At 39.4% G+C, this 20,179-nt stretch overlaps 1 protein-coding gene across 1 annotated transcript in view; it reads left to right on the top strand.

Annotated features, from left to right (window-relative positions):
• The first annotated feature begins 1,142 nt into the window (after nt 1-1,142).
• LOC112944777 (clavesin-1-like) overlaps nt 1,143-20,179 on the top strand; it is a 64,093-nt gene continuing 45,056 nt past the window's right edge. Inside the window, exons 1-2 of the mRNA XM_026036286.1 lie at nt 1,143-1,195; nt 2,191-2,365. Coding sequence (XP_025892071.1) covers nt 1,143-1,195; nt 2,191-2,365 — 228 coding nt within the window. The remainder of the gene's footprint in view (nt 1,196-2,190; nt 2,366-20,179) is intronic.

The raw sequence follows: 20,179 nt of genomic DNA on the forward strand, positions 1-20,179 counted from the left end.
GTGGAAAAAAGGACAGGCCACTTGGGAGAAATACAAGAATGTGAATCTTCTATCAAGAAAACTCCACAAATGAGTGATGAAAACTTGTCTGACTGGAATATAGCTATTCCAGTCTATTTTGACACACTGATAACTAGCATTTAATTTATTTCAGGATTACCTGAAGCCCATCTATGAATGACTATATTGTTCTGTGTGAATGTTAGCAGAAGAGGGATGCAGGCTGGGGGATATCTGAGAAGAATTCTCTGCATAACTTCAAAAGCTTCTGCATGGCAGTTCCTGGGGGACTCTGCCCTTCTTGTATAGGGATGCTGTAAAAGGGAAACATGGGATACATTGAGTAGGTGTCCAATGCTGAGATTATGTGGGAAACATTGAAGTCTAGAACTGCAATTGCTTTTCCTTTCTAAAATAGTAGTAATTAGAAGATGCTGCTTGAAAGTCATTTTCCATTTCAGCTGGAAAGGGGGCAGCCTACATACCTCAGGCATTCTGAAATACAAATTTACGTTAAAAAAACACACACACACACACACACATACACACAAACAACTGCACATAAATCTGACTGATTGTCAGCCTTCATCCCGCTAAGGGAAGTACTTCCTAGGTTTATCTGTCTAGCATAGCTTCCCCATACAACCTAAAAATGTTCAAAGGTTGCCCTGTTACAAGGCGGCCTGGTATATAGCTTCAGTCCAGACTGAGACTGTTACTGTGAAATCTTTAAGCTCCATATATATTTCAAATTAGTTCTAATTGTACTTTGGAGACACTTATAACATATGCAAAAAGGCATGGACCAGAAACAGCTTTGCCAGGGGTATGGTCTTTAGAGAAGGAGTACACATTTACATTCAAAACTTTCCAAAAGAAAAGAGGAAGGATAAGGGAAAAAAAAACAGCTTTTTGTGATACAAATTTACCACAACCTTTTGTTCAGAGGTCTTGATAGTAGAGAAGACTGTACAGTGAGTGTATGTAGACTTTTTCTCRGGTACAATTTTTAAAAATGCTCCTGTAGGCTGAGATGACTGATTTTACATTAAGTAAAACAGCAGAAAATGATTAAATGAAAATCTTCTTAGGAGCAGATGATGTGAACTTAGTAGTAGGCTGTATCAATTTTGCAAAAAATCATGGCAGCTAAATTTTCAGACCTCATTAAAAATGAGAATACAGCAGAGGTAAAGTASGTTACAATACTAGTATGGTACAAATTTCATTTTAAAGAACTACAAACTGTACTGCCTGAAGATTTCCATGATTGTTGCTCATCAAAAGAATCTGTTGTTTGTAATTCACCTTATGGGGAAGGTGAGATCACGATAGGTCCTGGTTCAGCTCCTTCAGGTGCAAGTATGGAATGAGTTTATTAATGCTGATGAACTCTTGCTGTTATGAGACACATGAGAGCAAGGCAGAAGGAGGCTCAGGCTTCTCAGTGCAGATTTTGACACGAGAGAAACATTTCAACACTTTTTTTCCCCGTCGCTCACTCTCATCTCCTTCACGGCCTTGGAGATTTTTAATTATTCAACTTGAGCTGAAGGAAGCCTTGTAGTCAGTCTGCTGTGACTGCTAATTAAGACAGAATTTCTATTTCAAGTGGGTTCAGTTATTTTCCATGTTGCATTTCACTCTCAAAAATAAGGCAACAGATAAACTTTGTTTCACAAAAACTTTAAACCATTCCCAGCACTTAAGCGGGAAGGCAAGGCAACCTATACGTAACCATACCACTTTTCTTAATATTGTACAGATTTCTTTCTTTTTTGTAATGGAATGAAAAAAGAAAAAAAGAAAAAAAGTGGGAGTGCATCCAGAGGAGCAGGATTTTGAACTGATAGCCTGAATCCATTTCATTTTGTTACAGGCAAATATTCTCAGAAAGTAGCTTARCTAAAATCTATTGTAAGGAATGCCAGAAAAAGCAAAGAGATTTAATTCAGGGTCTATTTTATCCCTCAGTGGACAGAACTTAGGAAATCAAAGAGAGGACGGTGAGTTTTGGAGCAGGAGTGCTTTAGKGAGACTTCTGAAGTAGCTGTGTTTTCTAAAGAGTTCCACCGGGATAAATCTTTCATCCCCTATACATGCTTCATCTGCAGCAGWTTCGAATGTCTTGAGATGTGAAGAAAACTGCAAAAACTGATTTTTTTTTTTTTTTTTACATTCTGACTTTAGGAACTCTTTCATAGACATCCTTCGGGCGATCCTGTTGTCCTTGGAAGTCCTCATTGAAGATCAGGAGCTCCAGATAAATGGCTTCATCCTAATTATAGACTGGAGTAATTTCTCCTTCAAGCAAGCCTCCAAGCTTACACCGTCTATCCTCAAACTGGCCATTGAGGGGTTACAGGTAGGTAGTGTGTGAGATGAATGCCTTCTTCTGCCTCTGCAGCTGGGGAAATATGTCTCAGCAGGCACTGCACAAGGTAAGAGGCTAGCGGGAGAAAATAATCCAGAACCCAATTGCATYGCATTGCAAAGCAGACTTTCAAACGTTTCTTTTTGGCTGTCTTTTGCTCTCATTTAATTTGTAAATCAGCGTAACCAATATGTGTGTTACTGCAGCATTAAGAAGGACGGGTGGAGATTTGGGGCTTAATCCATCGGAGAGCTCAGGGGGATTAAAGTCCAGCAACATCTGCCTTGTGGAGCCTGTGGTCCGCATGCAAGCACATCTGCACACAGGAGAAGGGGCAGCCTTCTTGGCAGACGGATGTGTGTGGTCATGCTGCTCACCCAGGTGCATCTGGGTCAGAGTAGAGAAGAAGAGGCAGGACAAGCTCCCAATTATGCCCTCATTCTGACTGCCTTAATTTGTCACAGGATCCTACTGCATTACGGCTCAGGCTGTTCAGGGAACACATCTACTTGGTGCTCACAAACAAACAGGAGAGAGGTAAAACAACGTTTTGTTACAGGATTAGGTGGGAAATGAGGACAAGGCAGCTGGTGCCTGATGGAGAAACCTGAGGGTGAGTGTAGGCTGTGGTGCTCACAGAGAATGTCAGCCCCTTCCATACGTATCTCCTCTGTTAGTCCTGGGACTTTCATTTTAAAATTTGAATTAGTCTGATACAATCTTGTTAATTATGGATGTTTGAGAGCATCACAGGATTAATTTAGGTTAGAAGGTCCTCTGGAGGTCATGTAGTTCAATCTTCCCTCCTAAAAGAGGGGTGACTTTAGCTTTAGATCAGGACTTCCCTCCTCAGGACCCATATATTTCATGTGGTTAGGTATTTAAAAGGGGAGATTTCACAAGTGATTGTATTTTGATTTTATTTTTACTTCTCAGGCATCCTGCAGTCATAAATATACTCATAAATTAGGAATAATCTTTGTAAGTGAGTGTGTGTGTGTGTGTGTGTGTGTGTATTTTACCCTGAATGAATAGGCTAGAAAGAATAATTTGTTCAACTAATTTTTTGGCTAGTAAATTGTCTGCAATTAGATCACAATAGTCTCTGTTTTACTATTCCAAAATGAGATAAAAAGAAATCTGTCAGTAATTTTCAGCCTGTATTCCGTTGTGTGGCAAGTTTTCAGCTATCTAACAAATTAGAAACTCAAGCTGTGCAATTAGTCCCTAGGACAATAATTTACCTGCTGCTGTAGCTGCTATCGCCTCATCTGGCTTCCTTCACAGAATAATATCAAAACAAAACTTCAGTCATAAGGAGGAAAAAGCTAAGTGAAATGCCCAATGAAATCAATTTTCAACAAACTATTCTGGTCCTCCATCTGTTTTTTTTAAAAAAATTTAACTCTCTAATAAGATGCAGATCTGTCCTTAATCCTGTGGTACCATCAGATTGTCTATCTCCTGAATAGGAAGGAGAGGGGATATGCACCTCAGGGCAGTTCCAGCTTTGCACTTTGGGRAAAAAAAAAAGCATTTCCTTTAAGATCTAGTTCCTCCTGCTGTGCCCCTCCTTCTTTGCCATCCCCAGAGGGAGTTTAGCTGTCTTTATGTGCATTTGATGGTAAAAATATGTTTCTGGAAGTGCRAAAGACCTGGAAGCACCAAGATTGATCTTACAACTATCATTAACTTCACATCCTGTGCTGGGCAATTTAAGGAGGCTGCTGTTTGCCTTTCCTGGTAATGGGCCACTATTTTCTTTCTTATTTTACAATGACATTATGGCCATCTTCTGCATATTAAGCAGAAATGATACTGTCCTTCTAGAAAATACAAATTGGGATAGGGTGTTCTAGACACTTCTGTCCACTGAAGGGTTTGGCTTATGCAGAGTTTTGGATGCTGGGCTCGGCTTTGCAAGGATTAGAAGCAAACAAAAAAGCAAGCTATAAAGTACAGATTTAGCAAGCAATGTTCTTTTCTTGATTGCTGTTAAAATAGCTTCAGTAAGACTTTGTTTTATTATTATTTTAAAAGAGCTTCTGCTGTCTAATATAAAATTTATTTCACATGTACTTGAAATGCAAGCAAGACCTCCATATGTAAAATGAAGAGTCATGATACTAGTTGCTTTGGAGGTCATGAAAGTAAAACAGCTAGCCTCTACTCTCATGAGATTATGATGTCTGAAACAGGTCTAGGTTGTTTTAGCTCCTTGTTATTTCTGACAGCTGGAATACTGCGCATGTGTGGATGCTCAGGCAGTCAGATTACATGACAATCTCTCATTTTTCCTAGAAAAGATTTGGGGTCACATTAAGTGCTACTTAAGTGTAGTGATGTATACTTACAGGAAGAAAATTAATTCTCTCTTGCAATTTCTGATGGATTTGAACCCATATGTTCACATATTGGGATCCGGTACAGATCTTTCCAACAGCAATAGGTTCATCTTTATGCCATTGCTGGATAACCTCACCACATTTTTTGTGAAAGTCTGATCTGATTCACTATGTCACACCATCTTTTTTTCTGAAATACTAAACCTCTAACAAATAAATAGTGTACTTAATAACTTAAATTTATACATTTGGTACTTTTTTCTTGCTCTGAGATTGAATTATGTTCTCTATTGTGGTGCAAGAAAGCATTATTTTCTTCTCAATTCATTTATTTGCATTTATATTCTTTTTCTTTTCTTTTTCACAAATTGCTCCTGAAGTAGATTATCCCTAGGTGAAGAGAACGTACATAACACAGAACATATGGTAATTCAATCTTTTTGCAGGACCACCTCTAGTTAGATCTAAAGGATTTAACTGCAGAGATTGTTACATAGCTATGATATAGGATGCTCAGTTCTGAACAATGTATAAACCTGTAAATGCACAGGCAAACCAAATATTTGTTACATCACCATTTGGTTTGAAAACACATTTTGCTCCATGCTAYTTTTTTTCTGTTTGGATTTCAGTATACACTACATTGTGCAAGCCAGTCCATTACAGCTCAACAGAGCAGTTATCTTCTTTCTTATGTTATTTAATGTCCGCAAAGTAGCATAATGTCACAACTTTAATCAACTATTTTTCTGATACTAAGTAACTATTTGTACAGTATAGCAATTCCAATTATAACATAGCAGTGCAATGAAAAATTCTTTCTGCTTAAACCATCTCTGATTTATGAACTCTACTCTTTTATCACAATTGCTACTGTAAGTTTTGAGCTCATATTGTACACTTTTCTAGACCTTACTGATCTTCAAGACTTAAAACATCAAAGAGAAACCAGTCATTGCGAATGCAAAGGTGGGGAAAGTGCACCAACTTCACCAAAAGCAGCTAGAAATACCCCAAAACTCTGATCTTAGCTATCATTGCTTTGATCTTATTGCTGATAAATTTCTTTTTAAGAAAATATTAAAATGTGAAAATCTTGAATAAACTTCTTTTTTGAAAACTATRTTTTGAGTACATTTATCCAGAGCAGCACTGATGTGGAGATTATTTAAAAAAAAATAAAAACAACAAGRTAACAGATATGTCTCGATATTACTGGGCCTTACCTCATTTTACTGCTTGGAATGAGATACCAGGTTAGGAAAAACTCATCTTGCTTAGAATTGTCTGAAGATGACCTTTAGTATGAAGAAAATTACTTTTTTTGTGTAACTGTAGCATTTTTTTTTACTGCAATTGTGTGGAACTGAGATAGTTAATGTTAGTTAAATTATAGAAGCAAGATGACTTGTCTCCTCATTCTTATACTATCTTCCACAATCAAATGTTTTTCCTATTGTCCTTTACAGCATTATCAAAATGTGCACTAAAATATAGAGTGGGTATGAACAAAATACAGTTGCCTATCAAGGCATAATGTTTTCTTTTCTTTTTCCTTTTCCCCACAAAATCTTTATGTATAACCTTATGTATAACCTTTTAAGAGCTGATAAAAAGTTTTCCTGTAAAAGCCTTTYTTTTTTTTYCAGAAAAATACCATTTTGTCAAAATTGTATGTTAATTCTAACAAATTTAATCTGCAAAGACAAACACTTGATATTCCATTTCATGAGGACTGGCAAGAAGCAGTTGATTTCTTTCCTATTTGTTACCAACTCAAGATTTTTCAGAGATGAAAGCAAGCAGAGATTTTGTAATTGTGTTTTAGATCAGCGTCAGTTGTGTTGGTGAGTATGACCAAATCTGACTAAAAGGACAGGTCAGGACATTAAATCCTTATTACAGTCAAACAGGGGATGTGAACGGARCCCAGGCAGTGCTCATGTGGCTGTGTGAGCCCTTTGTCCTGCAAGTTTGGTCTTTTCTTCACTAGCCCAGATCTTAGAGCAAGGAACTGGCACTTTTCACTTAAATTTAAATTTACTTAAATTGCAATTTTAATCTGAAACCCAGCAAAGATGCTGGAAGCATCTTTGGCTTAGTTAATACTTCAGTCGAACTCCTTGGGAGCCATGTGAAAGATACAGGTGTGAGAAGCCTAGCTGAATAAGTATAAGATACAATTAGACTTTGCACAAAGCCCAGTTTGGGACATATACCACTATCACTTGAAAGTTTAAAGTATGTGAGAACCTACATCATAAACAGACAGAAGAGCACTCTAAAAATGACTCATTCTAGCTCAGCCTTTCTGTAGAAATCTACAGCGTGAGGTAAGGGCTCCTGTGCTGCAAATATCCTATTACACTGCATCAGGTGCATCAGGTGTTTTGAATAGGTTGTAATAAATAGAAAGATAGAAAGAGCTTTATTTTATTGCATACTCAAGGCAAAGCAGCTCAGATTATCAGTAACATAAGCTAGGGAAGTAAACCCACTTGTAGATATATGTATACACTGACCTGGACAATGACAAGGAAAAATACATTAACACCTAGTGAAAAAAAAAAAATCAAAACTCAAATTAGACTTTACAATTGTTTGATTCTAGGACATTAGAAACAGACTCAGAAATGACTCATTCATTACACCTGCATCTTGTCAATCTGTCAGAATCAAAATCTGAAAGACAAAAATAACAGATACATAACGAATGTATGATCCTCCCCCTCTACTCAGCTCTGGTGAAGCCACACCTGTAGCACTGCAATTCTGGGCTCCCCAGTATAAGAGGGATGCGGAGCTTCTGGAAAGGGTCCAGCAAAGGGCAACCAAGATGATTAAGGGACAGGAGCTTCTATCTTATGAGGAAGGACTAAGAGAGCTGGGCCTGTTTAGCCCGGAGAAGACTGAGAGGAGATCTGATCAATATGTATAAATACCTGAAGGGAGAATGTAAAGAGGATGGGGCCTCCACCTTCTCACTGGTGGCAAGTGGCAGAACAAAGGGTAAGAGGTATAAATTAAAACACAGAAAGTTCTATCTCCATGTGAGGAAGAACTTCTTTACTGTGAGTATCACAGAGCCCTGGAACAGGCTGCCCTCCGCAACAGGGAGGTTGTGGAGTCTCCTTCTCTGGCGATCTTCCAAACCTGCCTGGATGCAACTCTGTGCCATGTGCTCTAGGTGTCCCTGCTGGAGCAAGGAGGTTGGACTAGATGATCTCTAGAGACCCCTTCCAACCTCAGCCATTCTGTGATAAGGACAAATTCTCAAGTGGAATACACTAGATGAGGCTTTGTACAGAGTTACACTGATTTATGGCATCTGTGAATCAGTTTCTCTTTATCCTTCCCCTTTAGAATAATATCAGTCATCTCTGTTAAGCCAGCCAGCTTGCTTTCCTTTTTTTTCCCTTTTTTTTTATTATTAAAGAATAAAGGAAATTTTAGAATTTCGAGCAAAAGCTTGGTTGTTATCTTTTCCACATAAGAAGCAAACAATTTTTTTTTGTGAAATGCAGTTTTAAAAGTTTCTAAATGTTTTCTGAAGCAATTTTCCCTTAATATTAGAATGTTTTCATATTAAGACCTTTGTTAAACTCACAACTAATGATGAACACAGGATCCATTGAAATAAGGTCAGTTAGAAATTTTACAGAAATATTCATGCTATCTGTCTTGAACAGCTGTTACGATATGTAGAGTAAGTACTCTCTGGGCTGTCAATAAGGATACATTTGAAATTTTAGGAGACAAGAAAAGGGATTGACTTATTAAGTATAAAATAAAGGTAGATAAACAGACTTTGCTCTCTGCAAGAGAAGGCCTGTRCTTATTGTTTGCCTAGCAGCTCTAGGGATTTGATGAGAACAAGGAGAAAGAAAAGCACTGTAGGCTTTAGATTCACATTTGTCACTTGAAAATTGGAATGAACTGCTTAGTAGAATTGATCAGCACATTTTCCAGTTGGAGGCTTTTTGGCTTTTGGCTAGGGGTAAGTGGGATAAAATACAATGCGGACAGTTGAAGAGGTTGGATATGTAAAGCTGAAAGCCCTTTATTAATGACAGTTACTGCATTTGGAGAAAGGTCTCATGGAGCTGGTGATAAGAATTAGACTGGAAGCAAATACAAATTCAACCATAGCAAACAGACAGAAAAGGTTATTGCAATACGCCTGCTCTGAACAGAAAGTAGCTCTTCCATACTAGTAGCTAATAAAAGATTTATCACAGAACCACAGAATGGTTGAGGGTGGAAGGGWCCTCTAGAGATCATCTAGTCCAACCCCCCTGCTCCAGCAGGGCACCCAGAGCACGGGGCACAGGGCGGCATCCAGGCGGGTTTGCAAGATCTCCAGGGAAGGAGACTCCACAGCCTCCCTGGGCAGCCTGTGCCAGGGCTCTGGCACCTTCACAGTGAAGAATTTCCTCCTCACATGGAGATGGAACTGCCTGTGCTTCAACTTACACCCATTGCCCCTTGTCCTGTCACTGGCCACCACTGAGAAGAGCTTGACCCCTTCCTCCCTACATTCTCCCTTCAGCTATTTATACATATTAATCAGATCTCCTCTCAACCTTCTCTTCTCCTGGCTATACAGGCCCAACTCAGTCTTTCCTCATATGAGAGATGCTGCAGTCCCTTAATTATCTTGGTTCCCCTTCACTAGACCCTCTCTAGAAGCTCCACATCCCTCTTATACTGGGGAGCCCAGAACTGCCACAATGCTCCAGATGCCGCCTCACCAGAGCTGAGTAGAGGGTGAGGATCCCCTCCCTTCACATGCTGGCAACACTCGTCCTGATGCAGGCCAGGATCCCACTTCTTGGCCAGGATCTGTCTTCTTGGCCCACGAGGGCACTGCTGGCTCATGGTTATCTTGTTGTCAACCATGGTTATCTGCAGATAGGGACTCCCAGGTCCCTATCTGCAGAGCTGCTCTACAGAAGGTCATTCCCCAGCCTGTACTGGTACCTGGGGTTATTCTTCCCCAGGTGCAGGATCCTGCRCTTRTCCTTGTTGAATCTCAGGAGGTTCTTCTCTGCCCAACTCTCCAGCCTGTCCAGGTCCCTCTGAATGGCAGCACAACCCTCTGGAGTGCTGGCTGCTCCACCCAGCTTGGTATCATCTGCAAACTTGCTCAGGGTGCACTTTGTCCCCTTGTGCAAGTCACTGATGAACAGGTTGAACAGGTCTGGGCCCAGTACTGACCTGGGGGACACCACTGGCCACAAGCCTCCAATTAGACTCGGCCCCATTTATCACCACCCTCTGAGCTCTGCCATCCAGCCAGTTTTCAATCCACCTCACTGTCCACCCATCCAGTCCACACTTCCCAAGCTTTCCCATATCCAGTCCACACTTCCCGAGATTTCCTATGAGAATATTATGGGAGACGGTGTAGAAAGCCTTGCTGAAGTTAAGGTAGACAACATCCATGGCTCTCCCATCATCCATCCACTCTGTCATCCCATCTTAGAGGGCTATCAGATTCATCAAACGTGACTTCCCCTTGGTGAATCCATGCTGACTACTCCTGATCACCTTCTTTTCCTTTTATGGCTTCCCACCAATATGTGCATAACCAACTCACATCATATTTTGAACCATTCTTCTTCTTATAAAATGTGAATGTAGCCAAATATACTTACCTTAATTTACCTGTATCCATCTAATTAATATCATAGAGCTTGGAGAGGGATACATCTGTATCAATCGTTATTTTACTTCTTTTACCTTGAAGCTTTTGCCTTGTTAGCATGGAAACTGAGTGAAGGCGTCTTGAAAGCCGTGTTTACTTACGAGCATGTTTTGGTTATGAGAACTGCTTAAAGCATTTATGTTGCTTTTTCAGGGGGAAGAAAAGGRGGGAGGGGACTATGTACACAATATTAGGTCAGATCTGAGGTGACGTTTCAGTGAGAGGTGAGTGCAAAAGCGAGGTGGAATAGATGTTGTTTTGGAGATTACACATCTGGAGATGTGTAATGATAGTAGATGTCTGCATGGGCCTGGGATAGCAGGAACAAYGAGGCCAGAGCAAGAGAAGCAGTGRCAATCAGGCCATAAACTGTGATCTGTAGAATGGAATATCTTCCAAGCAAAGGTAGATTTTGCTCTTCATAGGAAAGGATTCACACTGGATCTTCACAAGCTCCAAGACTGACACCTATGTCCCTTAGGAGAAAAGCTATGGCTCTGTAAGACTAGTACCCCTTAACACAACCTGGTGGAAGGCTGGTGAGAAAGCAAAACTAAAGCCTAGTCTACTATCAGTATATCCTCCTAAGCAAAATAACATGTAAAGTCTGAATATTGACTATATAATATGGTCAAAAAGGGACTACAATGCTTTCTATAAGCTTGAGCGTGAGTCCTAACTCGAGTGATGTGAAGGAGACTGTCGTGTTGATGGGGAGAAGACACTAGATGTAAAAATGTTTTTGGAGAAATTTTCCATGCCAATTACAACATTCTGTCTAGTGATCTTGAAGCATTCAGTTTCACTTTCAAATATTTTTAAGTTTCTTCTTATCTTTAAAACATTTGAAACAAACCTTCCTGAACAGCATGGGTTCCTCGATTCGAAAATGTCAAACAGAAACATCTCAGACTTTGAAATGTTCCAAGGAAAGGTGAAAATGGAGAGTGAAAATTTCAATGAGACTTCCCATGTCCTTCTCCCCTCCCCACACTGTGTTTTATTTTTACAAATTAACATCTTCAGAGGATGAAGAGCATTACAATGAAAATTACTTCAGCAACTGTATTRTTTTGCATTTCAGACTTTAACACAATTATTTAAGATTATCTTTTRTATCTGTTTCTGCTACAGACATATTAGATCATTTATTTTGCATTCCACTTTTAAGACCAGGCACACTGTCACTATTTCAAATTATTTGCACTAGAAAAAGTTTTAAACATGGCAAAAGTATAGTAAAAATTATTTCARGGGAGGTTTTCTGATAACTCAAATTTACCTTCAATGAAAACACATCTGAGAAAATGCATAGCTGTCTCACACAATTACAATGCAGAGTTTATTTAAATAGCTAATACATTGAGGACACCATCAAATTGGCAGTTTTTCAGAATAAAGGCAGATGAATAAATATATGTGAGGTGGTCAAAATAGTTTATTAGCTTTTAAGTACTATAGCGGATAACAGCAGAACTTTCAATAAACTGTAAATAGAATTGAAGCTTGCCTAGGCTTGAAGCTTGCCTTGAGTAATATATGTCTTGTTCTGCTATTTTTCAAGGGAAATTAGAAGCAGATTTGGAGTAGTGAAAGTGTCCTCAGTAGTAGGAGTGTCTGGGAGTGGTGTTTGCTTGCAGATTTGTGGGAGCACGCACATGCATGGTGCATGGACACACAGGCAGCAAAACATCTCAGAATAATACAGACAACTGTATTAAGACCTTCCTGATCTTTTGCTTTATGTTAATTTCTCAAACTCCTTATTTAGTTGTAATAGCTATTAAGAGATAAGGACTCCTGAGTCTGTACTTWAACTAAATTAATGAATTTGTACAGATAATGGTTTGCAATTAATTAATGTGAGTAAACTTTTTGATATCATTTGGCAATCCTCTTCCTTCTCTTTCTCTGAAAGAAATTAATCATTTTGCGATAAAAAAAAATATTTTTGGACAAATTCCAAAATCTTTTATTTGAAAATAAAATGTTTGTATTCAAAGTCAATGAGGCAGTGCCTCAAATCCTCACTTTTTGTTGCTGGCCCCTCTCTTCAGCTAAATTGTGTCCACCACCTCTGCAGCATGTAGATTGTCTGGAGCTGTTTGGCATCATGTGTCAAAGGTGGCTTGGACAACTGAAATGACACGGGACGAGGGAAGCTGAGAACAGCCAAACTGCTGTTCTGATGAGATACAGCAGCAGAATCTCTGCAATTATACTTTTCTATGGAAAACTGACAATTTCTAGGAGAAGCTCATGCTTTAATTAAGTAGTTTGGCCTGAGCTGCCATTTGTTAAAACTGAGAGAAACAGCTTCTTTGCAAGATTCTAGCTGAAGCCTTACAAGACATCACCCCAAATATTTCTGCACATTCCCTCCCATAGAAATGTGGGTTGGAAGGGTCTTCTGGTCAGCTAGTATGAATTTCTGCTCAAAACAGAACTGATGCTAATATTAAATCTGAGTAGCCATGGCCATWGAGTCAGCCTGCCTTTATTTAGCTCTTTCTACTTCCCTTCTTCCCTGTTCTTTCTCTGCTTTTAATGTTGCTTCTTCATGTAAATATTAAAAATAAATAAGCAGGGAGCAAAAGCAGGTGTGCAAGGTGTGCACTTTGTGGAGCCAAGCCCACACAGCTAAGTATTAGGTGTTCAAGTAGACAAAATATAATTAACTATTCAAGAAATTTCACCCCTTCAATTTGTTATACATGCCTGAGTGAATGCTAATGGGGTCACACAGCTCTTTGAACTGCCACTGACAGAACAATAAAGAGTTCCTGTGGTTTTCAAGAAATAGCACAGTGTAATTTTGCTTGCTTTGCAAGGGTGTTTCTTAATGATATCATTATACCCTCTAAACCTCTAGTCCATTTTCAGAAACTCACAACACTTCAAATGACAAGTTACTTTCTCTTCACCTAGGGAGAATGGAATCTTGATTATAATTTATAATGTGTTACTTGGTGAATATTCTCCTGTGCCCCTGAGAGGTGCGAGCTATGGTATTTTAACAAAGCACCCCTGGTTTTACAGCCTTTCTTCTCTGAAACTGGAACAACAGCATGTAAAGGGYTAGGCTTCTTATCCAGTTTGTTCAGTAAGCAAGGCAATTAATTTCTTTTGAATGATCTCAAAAGATAGTATAAAGTAACAGTAAAGTATTTCTCTCTGCTCAGACATTGCTTATGTCTCAACAGTATTGCTGGACATCAAATAACCTTACTTGGAAATTCCTGCCTTCTGTGATAAAGTGTGTTCAAATATTTGAAGCATTTTATTTTGACTGTTTACACCATTATGGGTTTGTTAGTTTTACAAAGATATTTTAAGCAAATTAGTTCACTCGGGTGTGGCTGTTGAACTAACATAATAAGTAGAGGTTGCAGTTAACTTAAGTAAATGTATTGGATATCTGATTCTAAACATTGTCCAGCTTTTTGTACTTAGGAAAAAAAAAATATTAAAAAAACTATATGGTGTCATAATCCTTTTCTTCAGGGCTAATGCAGAAAGTACACCTGCAAAGTTCCAGATTTAGAGAACAAGAAAAAATTGKGAAATTATCTTGTTTGCTTGCTTGTAGGAGATTGCACAAATTAGTCCTCTTCGAACGTTTCATTTTTTGTTAGGTTGTCTGGAAACACTGCATAGTACAAACACTTTAATAATTTCAGAACATGAATCTCAGCATGTTGCTTTTAACAGAAATTGAATGACTTGTTGGGCATACGTGTTCTTGAAAATAAACACCTAATTTGAGGGTACTTGCACACACTTAGCTGCCAGGTTGCAACTCTTCCTCAGCAACAGTATCTCAGATATTGTTTCTCCACGAATTGTGCCTGGACAAGTCCATAAATATCCATGCCACTGGCATGAATAGGAGCAGGAGATCATGAATTTCAGCATAGAGAATCCTCAAAAGTGATGCCAGAGCTGGTAATATGACTGTGATAATCAAAGGCAAAATTTGTGTCTCTCTCTCCTATATATCTGGGATGTCATGTCTGAGTCCAGAGAATAGCATTGTACATCCCTCTGCAGACCTGTTGGCTGTGTTTTCAAAGCAAGGCTTTGAATCTGTGCCTGTTTGCACGCTAAAAGAAACCTCAAAATCATTCTTGGCAAGAACATTTAACTAAAGATGCAACATCTGTTGATCTGTGTGTACCCTGCATCCTTTCGAGAAATCTACCCACCTCTGTAGAGATAGCCTTGAAAGATGTGACACCAGTGAAGACTTTGAACCCTTCTGTTCTGAGATGAATTTGTCTACCATTCTACTGTTCCAGCAGCTAAAGCAGATTTTGCATCCTTTAAACATTTCAAAGTACTGCTTGTGCATGCTAAATGTGACAAAGCAGTGACTTTAAAACGATTTATCTCTTTCTTCTTATCTCCCTTTCTGCCCCTTCAGTCATGAGCTTGCTTTCCCACTACCTTTCTCCACCTGCTGATGCAGAGCAGAGCTTTACAAGCTAAAGTGCTGTTACTCTGCCATGAAGGAAGGTTTTATGAAGCAGAACAGCTAGTGCCATAYCTTTTTTCTTCTTTTTTGTTTTGTTCAGCCTCAGAATTATGTAAATGTGCTTAGCAGCAACACATCAAACATTGATAAGCTTCCTGTCAGGAGGCAGTACTGGAAAGAAATTTGCAGTAGTTTGCTTTGCTAAATACATCAGAAAACATGCTGTTTCACATATTTTTTTCCTAGATCTTTCTTGTTCTTGGTGYTCTGTCTCTCATCAGATAGTGAACTGAAGTTCAGTTGCCTTAACTTCAAAGTACTGTCCCTTCACAGATTTTCTATCCACATCAAGCCACTTCAGGATGATATTTACTATTGTTAACACTTTTAAAAGTAGACAACTTTGAGGGAGTTATAATTTTGGACAGGTGGAAGGAATGGTCATTTTTTCAGACTATAATTTTTTCAGAATGTGTATATTATTACATATAAGGCTAGATGGAACTTTGGTCTAGACTACAACCAGTCGTGCTCTAAAAGGCTAGAATTTCCTGTATCTGGATTAATTCCTTCAACTACTAATCGCAATAACAGTCATAACATGTTTGTTTCCGAGAAGCTAAAGGCACTAAGCAGAAGTGCTCCTAAATGTCCTGCTAGGATGTAATCACTGCCAAGACCTGGAACGCAGTGACTGCTCAGAGCAGCCTTTGGCAACGCACAGCTTGGCTCGCCTCTTATCAGGACAATGCAGGGACTTCATGACATGCCTTATTGGTTTATACTGAAATACATGAAAACAGACTTACTGACCCCAGTGAGCATTGATCAAGGCCACCATCTAGAAGCTGCAGATTCCTCAGTCAGCGGATATATCAGTGATGCCATTGATACTGCAGCGTATGCTGCTTTCTTTGAACTGACAGTTGATTTCCCATTTCTAGCACGAGAGAGGGATTTAGAAATATTACCTTCAGGATTTACTAAGTAGGTTAAGTCCAAGTTCTGATTCTGTTCACATGCTCAGAATAAGCAACCAGTCAACCATTATCTTTCCCTGACTTCTGCCCAAAACAGGGTGAAAAACACATCCCTGAAGGAATCTAAACTGACTGAGCCAATGCAGTGTAAGCTAACAGGAAATCATTAGATACATACAGCTCACCCTCTCTGAGCTACATGTTTCATTTTGAAAGAAATCTGTACTTGGAGGCATCAGTAATTATTTCCATTTATTTTCTGCTTCACTGACATGTAAAGCTGTGGTTTTGATATGACTTGCCAAATGCCTCTGTTGATTTACATAAAAGGTTCACATGAGGCAGAAATATTTGCCTAAAGGATAAAAATAAATATATTCAAGCAAACAATATGTTAGCAAAAATGTACTAAATTCTGAAATTTATTGGAAACTGATTGTATTCCCCCTTGTGCTTATTTATTTATCTGTGCATAGCTACAGCAGGATTTGGTGGATCAAAAGCACAAAGCACTCATTCGTTCCCATGGAATCATTGCCTGCCTCCCGAGCGGCACTGCTGTCATCCCTGGTGGCCCCTTTTGCCAGGAGGGTGAAGAGCCTGTGAGCTGCTGGTGAAACCAAGAGGGCTGCGGGGCCCAGCAGAAGGTCTAGTTCTCCTCTAATTGTCATTCCTGCGGGGCAGAGATGATGCTTGTAGAGCTGATGGGATGAGCAGAGAGTGAGGATCCACCATGCCTTTCATCTACCCTCGGGCAAATCCCTCCATGTCCTAGGCTAGATGAAATTGTGATCATGGCTGTTCTAGGGAGCCCAAACTTTGGCGCTATTGCTCCAGAGTCCTCACAAGTGCTGGCAGCACAGGGGCAGTGAAAGACCCCCAGCTCCTCATCCACATCCCACGAGAACCACTGGCAGCCTTTCCCAGTGCTTCCTCTCTTCTTTGCAGGAATTCTGCACAAATCACAGGACTCAACAGTGAGCAAATTTTATCCAAATCCTGCTGCTGCCACTGAGTGCTGCCCTGGGCCCTACAGGGAGCACACAAAAACTTTACCAAAACCAGATGGGCAAGAGACTTCCAGGGCATCTGCACCATAGCATTGTTATAACCTCCTGCCAAAAACATCCTCAGACCATTCCTGCTCTCTTCTCTTAGTGTCACTGTACTGATTTTAAAAAGTAATGAGATTTAAGAGCAAACAGAAAATTTAAATCTCTTCCTCTGTATTTGCATTCTAGGCTTTGAGTGTCTAAGATGCATTCAGTTAATGCTTTCAAGCTTTTGTCTACTTCCATAAAGGCTGAAGTACAAGCTTCTTTTGCAGCTTTAATGAAAGACAAGACTTGAATACAATATCACAAGAACATCAACTCAGGCTTTTAGGGAAGCTCTGAAAATCACAGAATCAATTGCCAGTGTTGCTTCTTTGTCTGCATACAAAAGGAATGGCTTAGGTATGTCATTGCTCTCTTGCAAGGTCTGGATGCTGCTTCTGGCTTTACAAAAGACACAGGTGCACTTGGACATGGTTTTGATGGCAACAGAGTGTTTGGATGAAGCCTAGTGAAACAAAGCATCTATTGCCTTCGGCAAGGTTACGTGAGCAGCTCCAACCCTTCCCCCTCAGCAAGGCCACATTCAAGAGTTTCTCCCGGCAATGCAAGTATTTACAGCTAAAATGGTTCATTAACAAAAACCACTTGCCTTGACCCTTGAATGCTGTCAGCAGAATTACCCGTGATGCCCAAGATGTGCAAAAAGACCCTTGTTACATACTTTTGCACAGTTTCCTTTCCKTTCGTTTTCTTTTCCCCTCAAAGTAAAGGTTTGATATTTAATCAATCAGACTCTTCTACTTTATATGGGACKAACAAGGCCTACTTTGAGAATAAAGTGCTGTGCTGCTACTTGCTTCTGTTAGCATTGCAGAATCAAGSCAGCAAAGAGATGGCAAGATGGCTACTTGCATCTCCTTGAACTCATAGGAAGTAGGGATGAATCAGAAGGAAAGAGTCTGGTACTACTGCTGATTGCAGTTTTAGCCAGGGAAAAAAACCACATTTTGTTGCTTGCCAAATGGCACAGCTTGAACTGGAGATCACAAATTCAACAAATTGTTCAGRTGATACTAAAGGGCCCTTAATCTAGCTGTAGAAAGACCAATTCAGACAAGAAAAAGGACCATTACYCTTAGTGATGTGTGTTATCGACTACCACCATAACTTAGCTAGAAGTGTGATAGATTTTCCACCATTTGAACTGTGTTAGTGAGGGCTTTCTAGAAGATGTGCTCTGTCTACAGTTGCATTTACTGGGARTTCCCAGGAATCACATGATGACTCMTGTGTGTTTCGCTATGCAAGAGGTTAGAAAAGATTTCCACCTTGCTTCTTTCTGTCCTTCAAACCTTTGCATGGCTGAAAAAAAAATAAGGACTCTTACTCACCTGGTTTCACTTAGTACTTTTTCAAACTCAGAATGCTCTTTTACTGTTGTAACTTAGCTTTTGTTCACCTTTTTTAACACTGGCCCTAGCACCAAAGAGAGGCTAGAAGGCAAAGTAACATGCACAGTTTACTAGGAAAYATGTATATTCCTATACTAGCACAAGAGATTTTGGAATAGAAAAGGTCAAAATGAGGTATCACYCATGATTTTCTTTATCTAGGTCATCCTTGTGGCTCCTCACCCAACTATTTTATCATAAAAATGGATTAATAAGGAGTATTGACTCATAGCTGCATTTTAACAGTGCCTTATGAGATTTCAAGCCCTATACACAGAATGAAGAGTCTATTCTAAAGGTGAAAATGGGACTATTATAGTGATTAATGAAATAAACTTCTGCACTTGATTGAATGAGAGATATCAAAGGAAAAAGATGCTTGAGTGAAAATGAAACAACAAACACTGTGCTATGCTGTGCGAGGAAGAACAAACTAATGAGCACCAAGGAGGTAATGCCCTTGGTCAGAAGGGATAGGAGATACTTGGTATGGATTTAAGTGGAAAGTAGCTGCATGTCATCAGGAACTGGTAGTGAGTTTGCTTTGTGCTCTGTCTTACATAGAACTCATGATCACTCTTTTAACRAGGAGAAAAGTTTGCTTGCACAGCCATCTGTCAGCAGGGCTTCAGGACACTCAGTCAACTAACTGTAATTGTTTACAAAGATTAAGCAATCTCCAGTGCAGTGCTTTGGATTTTAGTCTCCTTTCACCTCCCCAGTTGTCCTTTCAAGTGCAGGGCTAGAGGTAGGGAGATAAAGGTAGAAATGCTCTCTTTGGGGTTAATCCATATGAAGGGAAGATCTGGGTGACAATAGTTGAAGGGTAACAGTAAGGAAGTCTAAATACACCTGTTTTTCCAGAGGCAGATCTATTTCTACCCTTAACAGCCCTTTTTAAAGAGATTTTTTGGGAACTGCAGTCCATACATGGGTGGTCTGACATGCACTGGAAAGATTTGGGAAGCTCTGTTCTGAGAGGAGTATTTGGAACAAGAAATATCAGTGAGTGATATTTCTGCATTGAGAAAACTGCCACAGAGTGGGAAGGGTTAGGGGCTGTGGTGCAGTTGGCAAGGGAAGCAAGGGGCTCTGGGGCYGTCAGGACAAAAAGGACAGACAAAGCTTAAGAGGTTGGGTGTTACTTGAGGTTACAAAGTGTTACTTGGATCCTCTAACTGATTTGAATATTACCCTGATTTAGTTAGTTGGACTTAAAAGTAATATCAATTCTAGAACAAGTTATGGGAATAATTGCGTTCTGCCTCTCTGTTGAAGTATCCTGCTCTCTGGCAGTCAGTCTCTTAAAGCTAAAAATCCCTCAGCTTCACAAGCCACTTAACAAAACAGAGATGCTAAGGAATTGATATAACCTTATATTTTTCCTTCCTCTTACAGAGACTGAAAGAATTCCCCCTCTGAAGTCTCATCCCACAATAATTCCCTAATACTAAACTGATTTTAGTTTTCTTCATCTCTTGCCCTGCAGACTCCTCCAAATGGTGGTAATGAACATGTTAACATTCTAATCTGATCGATTGAAGCTGCAGAAATAAAAATGATAACAGTATTCTGGTTCATAGTTTAATCAATATCCTTAGCTATTTATCTACCTTTGTATTTTATAGATTGAATTGTCAATACTCACATGCAGGAACATTTCTTAAAATSTATCATAAAATCCAAAGCCACGAGCAACTATTTTAATCTAGATCTAGATATTATTACCTGGGTTATGAACAAGTACRGTATTTATTTTGCTCCTCATATCTTCCAATTCAAAATTTCCT

Source organism: Nothoprocta perdicaria, unplaced genomic scaffold (assembly GCF_003342845.1).
Source record: "Nothoprocta perdicaria isolate Ctin4 unplaced genomic scaffold, notPer1 scaffold_175, whole genome shotgun sequence".
In the NCBI taxonomy this organism is placed as follows: domain Eukaryota; kingdom Metazoa; phylum Chordata; class Aves; order Tinamiformes; family Tinamidae; genus Nothoprocta; species Nothoprocta perdicaria.